Genomic DNA, 15,691 nt, shown 5'->3' with positions numbered 1-15,691 from the left:
CATGTTTTCCTAGGCCTTGGGTCATTATTGTAGCTCTTCTATGACGTCTCCAATGTTTACAGTGGACGCTGGAACTGAACATACTATTGAAACAGTGATCTCCACAATGACATGTAGAAGAAATATCACCTCCTTATCCCAGCCTTGGGGATCATTGCTCCTGTTATTCTTACACAGGGTATTGTGACTGGGGCTCAGAACTGGTTCCACTGGGATTGTCCTGAAAATGACCATGTGAGTCATAGCCCCACTGGAGCCAATTCCCCACCTCCCTGCCAGCGTCCCTCTCCATGGTGGAACCTCCAACATTTACTAAGGGCTGAGCTGCTCTCCACTAGCAATGGGACTAACAACTCATCCTCACATATACGAGAAGCCACCAGCCCACAACCGGCCCTAACTTTCAGCTACTCCCAGCATGGACTAAGCTTGAAGTAAGCCCCGAGATGAAAGGCTGCAGAGCCCATTCTCTCTCTGATGTTAATTGTTTTACGTCTGGGTATTTAATGTAATATTTTCCCCCAGTGGGGTTTGGACCTACATAAGCCAAAGAGACGGGAACAGGCTTCAGTTCTCATAAATGGTTTTTATTAAAAGGTTTAACCAGCTTCTATAGAAATAGACACAACAAGCAGGAGAATGGCTGTCCCAAAACACCCTCCTACATAATCCTCACTAACGAGAGGTCTGCCCATGCTGCTGAGAGTAATGGACACTTGGGAGGATAACTGTGCAAAGGGCCTGGATTGTCCCCAACCCTCATCATTGGATGGAAGCAAAGGAGTAAGAAGAAAAGGTTTATTTGTGGTGATGCTGGTAGAATGGGGGCGGGGGGGGAGTGTGTGTCAATCTAGTAATAAGTTAGATTTGATCCAGGGGGAAGAACTAAATGATGGAGGGCCCTGAAGGGGATGGGGGAAGCAGGTGCTGTAAAGGAGATAAGATGGTGATCAGAGAGGGATGGGTCTCAGTGATGAGACTGGTGGATATTGAGACAGGCAGGGGTGAAGCAGCAGAGGAGGGAGGAGCATGCTGGTTGGACATTTGGGTAATGAGAATGAGTGACAGACAGCTAATTACTAATTAAGGGACTAGGGAAGGAGTTAAGTACACTAATGACTGAATTGACAGGGAGTGCTGTTAAATTCATTATAATCAGGTGAACAGGAAATCATATAAATAAATCAGAACAGCAGCAAATGAGGTATGTCAGTGAGTTAAATACTGAGGGTCCATTCCTGCACTGAGCTCCAAAGGAGCCTGTTCACATGGAGCTCCTTTGCAGAATCAGGGTGTATGTAGTCTGATCAAAACCTCCCATAAGCACAACTGAATTGGTAGTTGTGGTCAAAGGCAGCTGAGCAACAAGACAGCTTCTGAAACAACAGGGGAGTAAACAGAAGTGATATCAGAGTAGTGATCAGGGCAGGAGCAGAAGACAAGGGTGAGAGATGAATAAATAGCTGGTTATTCAAGGAAGGTGCCCAATTAATTAAGTAGTAAGCAGTAAATGCATCATCAGTGGTGTTAGTTGAGACAAGGGAGCAGGAAGAGTCAGCCAGGTGAAGGGGATTTAATAATGCACCATGGCAGACTTTGGACATATTTACTGGGTGGCAGCTGGGGAGGGACAAAAGGACTGGGATGCAGCTAGGGCCAGTGAGGCAGAGCAGGGAAGATGGGAGCTACACAGCTGGTCAGTGGTGGGGGCAGAGGAGCTAGATTGCCTGTCATGGAGGTGCAGTCCCTGGTGCCTCCTACTCAGTTACAAATCTGTGAGAGGTGCTGCTAGCAGAGGGGTGTTTTGGTGCTGTTGGGAAGCAGGGCTGTTTCTCCTATGGAGTTGATGGATCTCAGATGTTGAGGGCCTTGGAAAACAAAAATCCTTTCTCCTCTTCTGGCTGGCCTGCTTTGCTTATAGGTACTACAAATACACACCTGCCCCGGAGCAGCAGAAAGGAAATCAGGGCTCTCCAATCACCTTACCTCCTTTCTGCAGCACTTCAACATATAGAGAGAGCTATACAGGAGTTAAGTGTTATTAGTAAAAGCAGGTAAGAACAGAATATCTTCTGGAGGTTTCAGGCATTGGGGACTCTACTTAAGCCTCCTTCATTCTCCTGTAGGATGTGAGGGGGTGATAATGGCATAAGGGAGGGTCGAGGGCTGATTTCCCTCAGGCTGTGTAGTAGTGGCTCACGTTCTTCTGTTCCAATCACATATATAAGCTAATGGGAGCAGAGCTCTCGGTTAGTCTATAGTTAAACATGGTCTCACTTGTTTCTGGCTGCGGCTCTGGCATGGATTCTCTGGTGACGGGCCAGGGAGGATTTGTTACTGAAGCTCTTCCCGCATTCAGGGCATAGGAAGGGCCGCTCGCCCGTGTGGGAGCGCTCATGCACGATGAGATCAGCGAGGTACTTGAAGCTCTTCCCGCACTCGGTGCATGGGTAAGGCCGCTCCTCGGTGTGGCTTCTTTGGTGTTTAGTCAGGTTGGAGAGCTGGCTGAAGCACTTCCCACACTCAGCACAGGGGTAGGGCCGCTCACCTGTGTGGGACCGCTGGTGCTTGTTCAAGTCTGAGGGGTGAGTGAAGGTTTTCCCGCACTCAGCACAGGAGTAGGGTCTCTCCCCTGTGTGCAATCTCTGGTGAGTGGTCAATGTGGAGAGGTGGCCAAAGCGTTTCCCACACTCTGCACAGAAATAGGGTTTCTCTCCTGTGTGGGTTCTCTGGTGTGTCTTGAGATGAGCTAGGCGGTTGAAGCTCTTTCCACATTCAGCACAAGGATGGGGCCTCTGACTCCTGTGGACTTTGCCATGCTCTGTAAGCTTCTGCTTTTCCCAGAACCTTTCCCCACAGTCTCTACATCTGTGGGGTTTCTCTGTCCTGAGAAAATTGCTTTGATGGTGAAGGTCCCCTATGGTCCGAGGTCTCCCCGGTGCAGGGAGCTGGGTTAGTCTCCTGAATCTGCTGTCACGTTCCCCTGGGGGCTTTGTCTCGTGTGCTGGGCTCCTCTTCTGCCTCTTGCAGGCTCCTCCTTGCTCACATCTGTGAGTAACACTCTCCCCCGATCCCCTTTCTGGTACGCTGGGCAGCAGCAGGTTTTCAGGCCCTTTGTCACAGGGCTGCTCCTCAGTTCTGCTCAGGATCCCGGCACCTGGATGGAAAGAGAATCCATTTCATGTGCTGCTGTTGTAAAGGAAAGTCACTCATCTCATGGCCATGACTGTGGCAGCCTCACATCTTCCCCACTGGAAATGCCCCAGAGTCAGCCGTGCAGAAATGGGGCTGAGGGGAGCTATGGAGGGGGAAAAGTCAGGAATGCCCACATCCCCATTCTTCATTCCCTTCCTTTTTCCCCCTCAGACCCTATCAGAAGGTTTTCATAGCCTCCTTCTCCTCCCCTTCAGTCCCATCACCTTGCTAAGCACCATCCCACCCATTCTATACATCAGAGGTGGGCAAACTATGGCCCGCGGGACCCTCCTGCCCAGCCCCCAGCCCGGGAGGCTAGCCCCCAGCTCCTTCCCTGCTGTTCCTCCTCCCCCGCAGCCTCAGCTCACTGCACTGCTGGCACCCCGAGCTCCTGGGGTAGTGCAGCTGCAGAGCCGGGCTCTGACCCGGTGCTCTGTGCTGCGCGGTGGCGTGGCTGGCTCCAGCCGGGCAGTGCGGCTGTAGCGCCACCAGCGCTCCAGGCAGCACGGTAAGGGAGCAGGAGGGGTTGGATAGAGGGCAGGGGAATTCAGGGGGGGTGGTCAGGGGGCATGGGGGTGGATAGGGGTTGGGGTGGGGAACGGGGGGGTTGAATGGGGGCAGGGGTCCCGGGGGGGCAGTCAGGAAGGAGGGGGGGTTGGATGGGGTGGCGGGGGGCAGTCAGGGGACAGGGAGAAGGGGTGGTTGGATGGGGCAGGGGTTCCAGGGGGGTAGTCAGGAATGAGGAGGGGTTGGATGGGGCGGCGGGGGGCAGTCGGGGTGGGGGTTCCAGAGGTGGTCAGGGGACAGGAAGTGGGGGGGCAGTGGATGGAGTAGGGGTCCCGGGGCAGCTTTCAGGGAATAGGGGGGGGTTGGATGGGGCAGGAGTCCCGGGGGGGGCCATCAGGGGGTGAGAAGCGGGGGAGGGGGCAGGGGCCGGACCATGCCTGGCTGTTTGGGGAGGCACAGCCTCCCCTTACCGGTCCTCCATACAATTTCCAAAACCCGATGCAGCCCTCAGGCCAAAAAGTTTGCCCGCCCCTGCTATACAGGCTTCTTTGCCCGCAGCCTTCTTTCTCTCACTCCTGCCCTCTCAGCTCAACTCCTTTGCCTTCACTCTGTGCCTCTCCTGTGCTTGTCTCTTTACCTCTTCTCCTAGCTGAACATCCCCTTAAATCTTTCTGTCCCCTTCACTTTTAGCTGGCTCTCTGCTCCTGGTTTCTCTCACTCCCTTCAGCTCGCCCCAAGTAGTCTGTTTCTCTGGAGATCAATTCCCACAGAAGCAGGACTAGCTAATCTATTTGGTACACACCTCCATTCCACACAACTGCTTTTCCTGCTCTTCCTAAGGTGATGATCATGCTCCGTTTATTACAGAAATCCACTTAAAGTATTAGCTATCCTGTGTATGTGCCCTTTTGCTAAACCATGTCAAAATCCACTGCTGCTGCCCAGGACAGTTTGTTCCTCCCAGGATTTCTCAGCCCATCAGCATCACAATGCCCAGTGCTGAGGCTCATTCTCCAGGCTTTATTTTTTACTATATCATACATTACACCAGTACATGCAGATATTCTTGTTCCTGAGTTTGGCAGTGAATTCAGAGGGCCTGAATTCTAGCTCCTGCATTCCCACTGCTACAGCTCCCAGAATGCCAGGAACGACACAGAGGATAGTTCAACATCATGGAGGCAGGTGGCAAGGACTTGGGTCTGCACAGCTGTTCCTCTCATGGCCAGCCCCACTTCACTCACTGCAAAGGCACTGGAGCTTTCCTGGGCCAGGGATGATGAACTTTGACCCACAATACCCACCCTAAATTCCCTTAATGAGCACCCACTGCCACCATGGAGCCCCCTCTCTTTCTCAGGCTTCACTCTTGCTTACCTGTAGATGGAAGGCTCTATACATCATTACAGTTCTCCAGAACCATTGAGTTCCCCTCCCCGGACCCTCTGACTTAGGGGTTCCCTTGTTACTGTCATCTGTGCCCCCTTCCCTTGCTGCCCCCACCTTGGTGAGAAGAACACCCCTTATTCCCTGTACATGGCTTATTACCAGTTTCCTGTAGTGCTTGATTCTCCTTAGCACAGGGCAACTTGGACTTGTTTTGTCCAACCTCCTCTGGGGGAAGACACTTGTGATTGGGTTGAAGTTGCTCCAGCTGGGAGTTCTGAGATTCCCATAATGCTTCAGGGGTCTCCATTTCCTCAACCTTTACGTGCACTGTGACCTAGGAATGAACCCAGTACAAGCACATCACTTTGGAGCCAGGCCTGAGAATCACAGGGAAGAGCTGTATCTAAAAGGCCCTGCTGGCAAAGCGCTCCTAGCCCCTTACAGGGTCAATAGGACTTGGAGGACCTGCCTCACTAAAATACAGACTCATCCCTCTGATGAGCTGAAGGGGGAGTCACAGAGGTTAATTTATTGGAGCCATGTCCTGTCCCAGGCAGTCAGGGCCAGCATAGCAACTGGCATCCATGCAACTGGGGCCTTGTAAAGGACTGAGCAGGACATTACAGGCATCAGGCACTCCACTGTCAACGTGCCTGGAGGGTTTCCAAAGCATTCAAATTGGCAGGGTCCCACTTGCCCCCTTGACCACTGTCCGAATCACCTGTCCTGTGGATTTGACCACCCTGCAGTAGGGGCTGATAACATCTTGTAGATCACATCTGCATCTCAAGCTTTGTTACCGAATCATAGAATATCAGGGTTGGAAGGGACCTCAGGAGGTCATCTAGTCCAACCCCCTGCTCAAAGCAGGACCAATCCCCAATTAAATCATCCCAGCCAGGGCTTTGTCAAGCCTGACCTTAAAAACTTCTAAGGAAGGAGTTTCCACCACCTCCCTAGGTAACGCATTCCAGTGTTTCACCACCCTCCGAGTGAAAAAGTTTTTCCTAATATCCAACCTAAATCTCCCCCACTGCAACTTGAGACCATTACTCCTTGTTCTGTCATCTGCTACCGCTGAGAACAGTCTAGAGCCATCCTCTTTGGAACCCCCTTTCAGGTAGTTGAAAGCAGTTATCAAATCCCCCCTCATTCTTCTCTTCTGAAGACTAATCATCCCCAGGTCCCTCAGCCTCTCCTCATAACTCATGTGTTCCAGTCCCCTAATCATTTTTGTTGCCCTCTGCTGGACTCTTTCCAATTTTTCCACATCCTTCTTGTAGTGTGGGGCCCAAAACTGGACACAGTTCTCCAGATGAGGACTCACCAGTGTCGAATAGAGGGGAACGATCACGTCCCTCAGTCTGCTGGCAATGCCCCTACTTATACATCCCAAAATGCCATTGGCCTTCTTGGCAACAAGGGCACACTGTTGACTCATATCCAGCTTCTCGTCCACTGTCACCCCTAGGTCCTTTTCTGCAGAACTGCTGCCGAGCCATTCGGTCCCTAGTCTGTAGCGGTGCATTGGATTCTTCCGTCCTAAGTGCAGGACTCTGCACTTGTCCTTGTTGAACCTCATCAGATTTCTTTTGGCCCAGTCCTCCAATTTGTCTAGGTCCCTCTGTATCCTATCCCTACCCTCCAGCGTATCTACCTCTCCTCCCAGTTTAGTGTCATCTGCAAACTTGCTGAGAGTGCAATCCACACCATCCTCCAGATCATTTATGAAGATATTGAACAAAACCAGCCCCAGGACCAACCCTTGGGGCACTCCACTTGATACCGGCTGCCAACTAGACATGGAGCCATTGATCACTACCCGTTGAGCCCGACAATCTAGCCAGCTTTCTATCCAAATGGAATGCCATGAGCTTTTCCTCTCAGCCTTGCGCACCCACACATGTTTCCTGGGCATTCAGGCAGAGTCCTACCCTCGCTTTGAAAATCCCAGGGCATCCAGCTCTTGCTAGAGCTCCCGGGTACACCTGGATGCATACTTATACCTGCTCAGGCTTTTAATAATGTTGCCCTTGTTGAGCAAAAATGGCTCCTTCCTTGCCCCCTTTCCACAGCTGCAGCACCCAAAATAACCTGCTGAACAGCATGTTTAAACACAGTAACCAATTCTCCCTCTCACCTTCCCCAATCTGACTGGGGCTTCACTATTGATCCAAGCCCTGGTGAGGCACTGAGTGCACTGTAACAGCAGCCACAGTTGCTCGGGATGGGCCTGCTGAGAGGTACTGAGTGAAGGGGACAGGTGGGAGGCAGCAACATTTAAAAAGAGAGAACACCAGGATCTACAGAGCAGAGCGTCACAGAGCAGGGAGCTCTGGAAATCACGGTAACTGGGGACCAAGCTGAGTTCTGAGCCCCAGACCCCAGTGCTGAGAGCAGGATTACACAGAACAAGCCCACCTTGAGAATTCCTGTGTTCACCCAGCGCCCAAACCTACCCCATCAAATTCCCTGCAGAACCCAGTGGACATTCCCCTGCACCCACTCTCACCTGCTGCTCCCACACTCCAGTCTCTCGCTGTCCCAGCTGGAAATCCTCTGCCAGGGACACAGCCTGGGCACAGGTCTCCGGGTGACGTACCCAGACCCAGCTCTGGATTTCCTCGGGTAGGATGGTCAGGAACTGCTCCAGGATCAGCAGCTCCATGATCTGCTCCTTGGTTCGGATCTCTGGCTTCAGCCATCGATGGGAGAGTTCCTGCAGGCAGCTGCAGACCTCTTGGGGCCCTTTGGCCTCCTGGTAGCGGAACTGCCTGAAGTGAAGGCGCTGCATCTCCGTGCTGATGTTGCAGCCTCGCAGGATGGCTGCCTTCACCTTCCCGTAGTCTCGGGCGTCTCTGGCATCCAGGCTGCTAATGGCCTGTTGGGCTTTTCCAGTGAGGGAGGGCAGGAGTCGGGTCACCCACTCTCTTCTGGGCCAGTGGCAGGCTTCAGCCACTTGCTCGAAGGAAGCCAAATAGACCTCGATGTCATCCTCTGGTGTGAGCTCAGGCAGTTCTGGGTTTCCCCGGGCCCGGGCTGATGCCGAAACAGCCTCAGGAGAGGTCCAGAGGGCTCGCAGCATATCCTGACTTTGATTTTCCCAATGCTGGGGGATCTTCTCCTGTGGCTCAAAGCTGGATTTTTGTCGTCCTGTCCAGGAGAATGGGGGACTTGCTGAGATGGGTGGCATCACAGCAGCGTCTTTCTCTTCTCTCTCAGATTCCTTCCCTGGTTTGGGGCCTGCTGGATTTTCTGTTTCCACTTTGACATGCGGTAGCACAGCTTGTAGTGGACCCTGGATCTGCAGCCCCAGGGGCTTCTGACCACGGTGCTTTGCAGCCATTTTGTGTCTTGTGAAAACAGCCTTATCCCAGCTGAGGTAAGTGCTCTAGTTTTCAAAACTGCCTCTCTCCCTTGTTCCTGCTGGAATGGTCCAGACTCCTGGGGCTCCTGCAGCAAAACACTGAATAGGGATTTCACTGTGGAACAAGGACCCCAGTAAACAGAAGGGAAAAGAGACACCCAGGCCTGATTCACCCAAACAGCCGGAGCTGTAACCCCTGCTCCCCTTCAGCACAGACTGGCCCCTGCTGACCCCTAATCCGGTACTGACAACTAAGCACTCAAAAATCACGAGTTTAGCTTTATCATCATGAGATTTACAATAATAAATGGTGGGTTCTGTTTTGGACCCTGTAGGATTCAGGTTTCCAAGCTTTTCTCTGCAGCCTTGAGGGCTAGGAACTTACCACTTCATTCATTTTAACCAATGCGGGCACTGAGCTGAAGCTCTAAGAACAACATCAAATATCCGGGGGCTTGTGATAAGCTTGTGAGAACCGACAATAATGGTCATTTCGACTCCCTGCCCCGCTCCCACCACAGGAAGGCCCCACCCTGAGTCCCTGACCCCCATCCAGCCTGACCCATAACCCCAGGTTCCTGCCCCCCAGCGCAGACAGGCCCCTCCCTCACCCCACAGCCCAGCCCCCACCCGGAACCCCAGGTCCCGGCCGCCCCCGCCTCACCTCGCCGCCCCGCCCGGACGCAGGGGGAGGCCGGCCCCGTTCCCCAGACAAAGAGCTTCCGCCCCGGCCAGCGCAGGGTTAATCCCCAGCGCCAGGATTGGCCGCGATCGCTGTCAGTCAGTCAGAGCCCGGCCCCCGCTCGGCCGCCGCGGGGGCTCAGTCCCTAGAGCCGGGAAGGGGGCAGCGGCCAGAGCTCGCCCACCCCCAACCGGGGCTGCCCCGCTGCGGGGCGGCTGGGCCTGTGGCTCCCGGGCAGGGGGGACAGGAGGGGGGCCCTGCAGCCTTGGGCAGGGGGCTGCCCGCCCCGAGCTGGAGACCCCCGCCCCAGGGCCGGCTCCCTTCCAGGATCACCAGTCAAGGGGATCCAAGGGGCTACTTCCCCCAGCATCTTCCTCGGGCTGACTGCTGCCCCCCTGTCGGGGCTGTGGAGACACCCTGCCCCGACACCCTTTAGATCTCAGGAACCTGCCAGCCCTGAGCTGGGAAACCCCATTTCAGGCCTCTCTGGCCCCTTTCTCAGCTCCCCTCTGAGTCCTCACTGGGATGAGACACACTGAACAAAAGCAACAGGGTAAAAATCCTCCCCCCTCTGGGAGGGTATGTGGGGCCAGGGGGTCAGAACAGGGCCTTGGTCTTCTGACTAGCTGAAGTTCCAGGCCAGGTGGGTGGGATGTCTAGGAGGATCGTACAGGGGGGTTTCTGTACTGTGTGGGGCAGCAGAAGGGATTAAGGTCTGGGCAATATGTAGGTGACGTGGGAGCTGAGTTTACTGCAGTTCTCCCTTTCCCATTACCCAGCCTCCATTGAGCCAGGGCCTTGTTTTCTGCCTCTGTTCACGGAGTTGTTCCATTGTGTGTAGACCTGGCATAGTTAGGCTGAAATTCATCCTCTCTCTTTGCCATTTAGATGTTGTTCTCCTCTGGTAATTCTCAAGACCTGGGTCTGTGGCCATATTTGTTCCCGGTGTGGTTGAAGGTTGAGGAATTTACCTCAGAGGAGATGGCACCACCTGGAGCATTATGACAGTCTCAGAGCTCCCAGCCTCAGTGATTGCAGCCCAGTCCTGAGGGTATGTCCCAGACTCCTAGGACCAAAGTACTAACTGCCCTGTGTCCTTAAAAAAAGGAGCTGTGAGCTCTCCAGGAAACGGATAATTAGCATACATAGGGATCGGGGCAGCCTCTCCAGTGTATGAGGTATTGGGGCACTGAGGGGATAATGGGGAGGGAACTCTCTAAGGCTGAGAATATGGAGGGACAGGGTGGCTCAGGGAATTAAATTGAGGCATGGAACCCTTTATTGCTAGAGCATTGTACACTTGATTGGATAACAGAGATTGCACAGGTTTCAGAGTAACAGCCATGTTAGTCTGTATTCGCAAAAAGAAAAGGAGTACTTGTGGCACCTTAGAGACTAACCAATTTATTTGAGCATAAGAGATTGCACAGTGGTAGTGGGGGCCTCACCAAGGAGATTGGGAGATAATCAGGGTCTCAGCTGACAGGTGTTTCAAGAGGGGAGCAGATGCTTGGTGCTCATGTTGTGTGTTGCATCATTGGAGCCTTCATAGGGAGAATCTGGTGCCTCACAGGGATGAGCTGACATACAGGCCTTCAGGGCATATGGGGCAGGACCTATGGGTCTGGGGTTGTGGTAGCTTGGCATCCCACAGTGAAACAGCCACTTCTTTTTGCCATCCCCAAGTCCCCTGTTCATATTCTATCCAGCAGGTGCTGTCTTCTCACAGCCCTGGGGCAGGGGAGGCAGAGTTGCCAGGCAGTATTTGGTGGGGGAGTTTTGAGTTTCTCACCATCGTGTAGTTCTTGCCATCAAGTCTGTGAATATTCCCCTATTCAAAATGGCCATCGTCTCCCATTATTTCCAGCTGGTCTGAAGCCAAGTTGGCCTCAGTCAAGATAGTCCCCATTTTCCTACAGCCTTTGTGTGTGGCAGTGAGGCTGCCCCTGGTATAGGTGGCTGCCCGTGCCAACTCCCATTGTTTTCAAGGAGACTGAAGCCAAACTTCTCAGGGAAGATGGCTGTGGCTCAGTGGTCAGAGGACCAGTGGGAAACGAGGAAATGGGACTGCAGGGAGGAAGACAAGCTAGGGCAGTGGTTCTCAAATTTTTGTATTGGTGACCTCTTGCACACAGCAAGCCTGTGTGCGACTGCCCCTTATTAATTAAAAACACTTTAAAAAAATATTTAACACTATTATAAATGCTGGAGGCAAAGCAGGGTTTGAGCATGGAGGCTGACAGCTGTGACTGCCCACATAATAACCTTGCAACCCCCTGAGGGGTCACAACCCCCAGTTTGAGAACCCCTAAACTAGGGGCAGAGCCCCTCTGAGCAGCCAGCAGGCAGGCTGCCACGGTGGTTTGGAAGAGGGATTTCTAGAGCTGAGGCTGAGGCCTGGGATCTCTGCTGTTCCCTGGACCATCCTACTTCCTTCTGATATCTTCCCAAGTAGTGTAAGACTCCAGGGCCTTTCCAGGGAGGGGTGAGCTCCTCCTGTGGCCAGCCCCATGTGCCCATCCTTGCCACCTTCTTGCACTATAGGTCCATCTACATTTTGAGCAGGGGGTGTAATTTCCAGGTCCAGGAGCCCTAGCCACATTAGCTCTGATTGAGCTGGTGTGCTAAAACAGAGTGTAGCCATGGCGGTGTGGGGGCTAGCTGCCCCGAGAACATGCCAGGCATCTTGTTGGACCGGTATGTGTGGGCAGCTAATCCCTCCCACCACTCCAACTACACTGTATTTTTAGTATGCTAACTCAAACAGCATCTCGAGCTGTGAGTTACATCCCAGGTTGAAGTGTAGATATATCCCTATGTCAGACAGGCCTCAGTGTCATCTGTTCCCTGGGCAGTGGGAGTGTAGGACCTGGGATCCAGCCCCTGTCTACGCTCAGAGCCACACTGGGATTAGGAATATTTATGAGTTGTTGGAGATGGCAAAACCTGACCTAGACCTGGCTCCTCTTCCTCCACTTTCACTGGAGTTTCCCTCACTCCTTCTATGAAGTCTACAAAGCATGTCGTGTCCCCTCCAGTCCTTATTCTTGGCCCTTTTGCTCTTCTTTTGGAAACTCACAAAGTCCTTGGAAAAGGACATTCTGCCATTCCATTTTGATATCTCAGGGTTGCTTCCCTGTGACATGCATGTTTCCAACACTGACTCCTCAGCAGCAGCTGTCAGAGCCCTTTCTGAGGATTTGGCCAACAGCTAGCCTGTTAGTCAGGGGTCGTTGACGGTGATAATTCCTGAGTCTTCTCTCCATTACAGCTACCCCTGTTCCTTCCCAGAGAGCAGGTACATCAGGAGTGAGTTATGACCTAACTTGCCAAGTCACACACTCATCCACACTGAGAACAGCTGGGCTGCAGGAAGCCAAGCATCCAGTCACAATGCACAAGACTCACTAACTACCTTGGAGTTGAAGTTCCAAGTCTGGTTTTACTTTGCTGGTTCAGAGAGCCCAGCACTCCAGGACACGTGATGTCTGCATGGGAACAGCAAGATGCCTGCTCCAAAGGGTGAATATCTCTTCCAGGCATTCAGTGCAGATGCAAAGATGCTGGGCTGGTATCCATTCTGGCTACCCTGGTTCTTACACCTGTAACATTTTGGGGTAAGTGACAGCAATTGCTTCCTCCCTACTGTAAATTCTCAAATACTGTAACGTCTTCTCTGGAGTGTTAGGTCCCTTATCCCCACTGTGTAGTTCCGCCTGGACTGCAGATAAAAAAGTAGGGGATAGATGGCTGGGAGTAGAGAGGCTGTCCCTTTATCACATGGAATGGAAATCATGGGAATATAGGAATTGCCAGGCTGGATCAGACCCAAGGTTCATCTAGTTCTGTATCCTGTCTGACTGTGGCTAGCATCAAATGCTTCAGAGGCTGGTGTAAGAACAAGAACCCCCACCATCCCCGCCCCAGTAGCAGATATAGGACAATCCACGCCCACATAAAGTCTTATCCTGATTGCCTACAATTAGAGATTGGTTTAAACCCAGAAGCATAAGGTGTAATATCATCACCATAATTTTGTTTGTAATAATTATTGTAACTGGATATGAGAATACCCACATATGTATCCAATCCTTTTTTAATCTTGCTAAGTTTTTGACCTCAAGGACTTCCTGTGGCAATGAGTTCCTCTGTCTATATTACATGCTGTGTGAAAAAGTATTTCCTTTTATTATTTTTCAGTGTGGGAGTGTGCTAATAACATTTGCAGATGACACAAAGTTGTGAGGTATTGCCAATATGGAGGAAGACCAGAATATCATACATGAATATTTGGACGACCTTGAACACTGGAGTAATAGAAATGGGATGAAATTTAATAGTGCAAAGTCATGCACTTAGGGACTAATAAGCATTTTTGCTATAAAGTGGGCACCTTATCAGTTGGAAGTGACAGAGGAAGAGAAAGACCTGAGTGTGTTGGTTGATCACAGAATGCCTATGAGCCATCAGTGTGATGCAGCTGTGAAAAAGGCTAATGCAATCCTAGGATGCATCAGATGAGGTATTTCCAGTAGAGCTATGGAAGTGTTACTACCATTATACAAGGCACTGGTGAGACCTCAGCTGGAATAGTGTGTGCAGTTCTGGTCTCCCATGTTTAAGAAAGATTAATTCAAACTGGAACAGGTGCAGAGAAGGGCTATTACGATGATCAAAAGAAAGAAGAACCCATCTTAGGAGAGGAAACTTAATGATCTCAATGTGTTTAGCCTAATCAGACAAAGGCTGAGAGAAGATATGATTGCTCTTTATAAATGCATCAGAGGGATAAACACCAAGGAGGAAGAGGAGATATTTAAGTTAAGGGCCAATATTGATACAAGAACAAATAGATGTACTGGCCCTCAGCAAGTTTAGGCTTGAAATTAGATGAAGGTTTCTAACAATCAGAGGAGTGAAGTTTTGGAACAGCCTTCCAAAGGGAGGAGTGGGGAAAAAAAATCTAACTGGTTTCAAGACTGAGCTTGATAAGTTTATGGAGGAGATGGTATGATGAGGTTGCCTACAATGTCATCTGGCCCATCTGAGACAGCAAATATCTCCAGTGGCCAGAGATGGGAAACTAGATGGGGAGGGTTCTGAGTTAGTACAGAGAATTTTTTCTCAGGTGTCTGGCTGGTGGGTCTCACCTACATTCATAGGATCCAACTGATTTCCATATCTGGGGTAGGGAAGGAATATTGGCAGAGTCCCTGGTGGTTTTTCGCCTTCCTCTACAGCATGGGTCACTTGGGGGTTTGAACTAGAGTAAATGATGACTTCTCTGTAACTTGAAATCTTTGAGTCAAGATTTGAGGACTTCAGTAACTCAGCCAGAGGTTAGGGGCCTATTACAGGAGTGGTTGGGTGAGGTTCTGTGGCCTGCGATGGGCAGTAGGACAGACTAAATGATAGTCTCTATTGGTCTTAAAGTCTGTTAGTCTAATTTGCCCCCCTTTAGTTTCATTCAGTGTCCCCAGGTTTATGTGTTATGAGACAAGGAGAACAGAGAATTTCCTGATCTATCTTCTTTATTCCCGTTATTTTATATGCTATTATCTTGCCCACTCTTATTCATCTCCTTGCTGAGGGAAACAACCCCCATCTTATCCATCTCTCTTCATAGGAGAGTTCTTCCAGGCCTTGATTATTCCCTTCATCGTTCTCTGAACCCCCTCTAGTTCTGCAATATCCTGTTTGCGACAGGGTGACCCAGTTCAGCACATAAGATCCAGATCAGGCTGCACCACTGATCCTCATGTTGCCCAGTGTCCCCATACACATCTCAGTCTCCCCTATAAGTGTTTGAGTTCTCCCCTCCCCAATTGTCCCAATTTCTGCCTCTCTCCCTTACCATTCAACAAACGGAAACCCCCCCGGAGTGTGATAAACCCATCATTATAGTGATTGGGAAGTTAGAACTGCAGATAAGAAACAAAAATGACAAAAGGGCAAATGACACAAGATAGCTAATTAAGGGACATAATAATGCAGTTAGACAGTGTCAAGTGACTAGTAAGAATTAAGTATGTAGAACAGTAACCGATAATGAACACTATTCCCTTAATTACAATGACTGTTCACATGATTCAACTAAAAAATACCAGAAATTCAGAAAAGCAGCAGACGAGGTAGGTCAGTCAATAAAAATAAAGGCCCTGATCTTGCTTGTGGGGACCTCATTGCAGGATCAAGGCTACATGCTCAAAATCTCGGCAGAAATAGCTAAAGCAATAGTTGTACTGATGGGCAGCTGAACAGTCACACAGTATGGACAAAAAAAAGCACATTGCAGAGACAGAGCAGTAAATAAAGAGTTAACATGGCAGCGAGCAGGGCAGAAGCAGCAAACTAAGGAGGCAATGAATAAACACACAAGATTAATTACATAGCAAACATAAATGCTTAGTTTGGGACAGGAAATAGCAGGAAACTCCTCTCAGGAAAGCAGGAGATGGGACGATGTGGCAGACTTTGGGCATAGTTACAGAGTGACATCGGAGGGCTTGAAAAGTCTGGAGTGTGGAGAGGGTGATTGTGCAGCCACAGAA

At 51.0% G+C, this 15,691-nt stretch overlaps 1 protein-coding gene across 7 annotated transcripts; it reads right to left on the bottom strand.

Annotated features, from left to right (window-relative positions):
* Positions 1 to 566: 566 nt before the first annotated feature.
* On the bottom strand, positions 567 to 9,333 carry LOC122463612 (zinc finger and SCAN domain-containing protein 31-like). Of its 7 annotated transcripts, none has more exons than XM_043534440.1 (4): positions 9,123 to 9,333; positions 7,604 to 8,557; positions 5,251 to 5,425; positions 567 to 3,157 (listed from the first exon to the last, which is right to left on the bottom strand). In XM_043534440.1, the coding sequence occupies exons 2-4, from the start codon at positions 8,435 to 8,437 to the stop codon at positions 2,274 to 2,276; spliced, it is 1,893 nt and encodes a 630-aa protein (XP_043390375.1). In that variant the 5' UTR covers positions 8,438 to 8,557; positions 9,123 to 9,333; the 3' UTR covers positions 567 to 2,273. The 7 variants fall into 7 exon arrangements, with proteins under 7 accessions (XP_043390375.1, XP_043390374.1, XP_043390376.1 ...); XM_043534439.1 differs by having other exon boundaries at positions 7,604 to 8,573; positions 9,123 to 9,241; XM_043534441.1 differs by having other exon boundaries at positions 7,604 to 8,544; positions 9,123 to 9,207.
* Between the last annotated feature and the right edge of the window lie 6,358 nt (positions 9,334 to 15,691).

This window comes from Chelonia mydas, chromosome 23 (genome assembly GCF_015237465.2).
Source record: "Chelonia mydas isolate rCheMyd1 chromosome 23, rCheMyd1.pri.v2, whole genome shotgun sequence".
NCBI classification, from domain to species: Eukaryota; Metazoa; Chordata; order Testudines; family Cheloniidae; genus Chelonia; species Chelonia mydas.
This window is presented reverse-complemented; position numbering and strand designations above follow the sequence as displayed.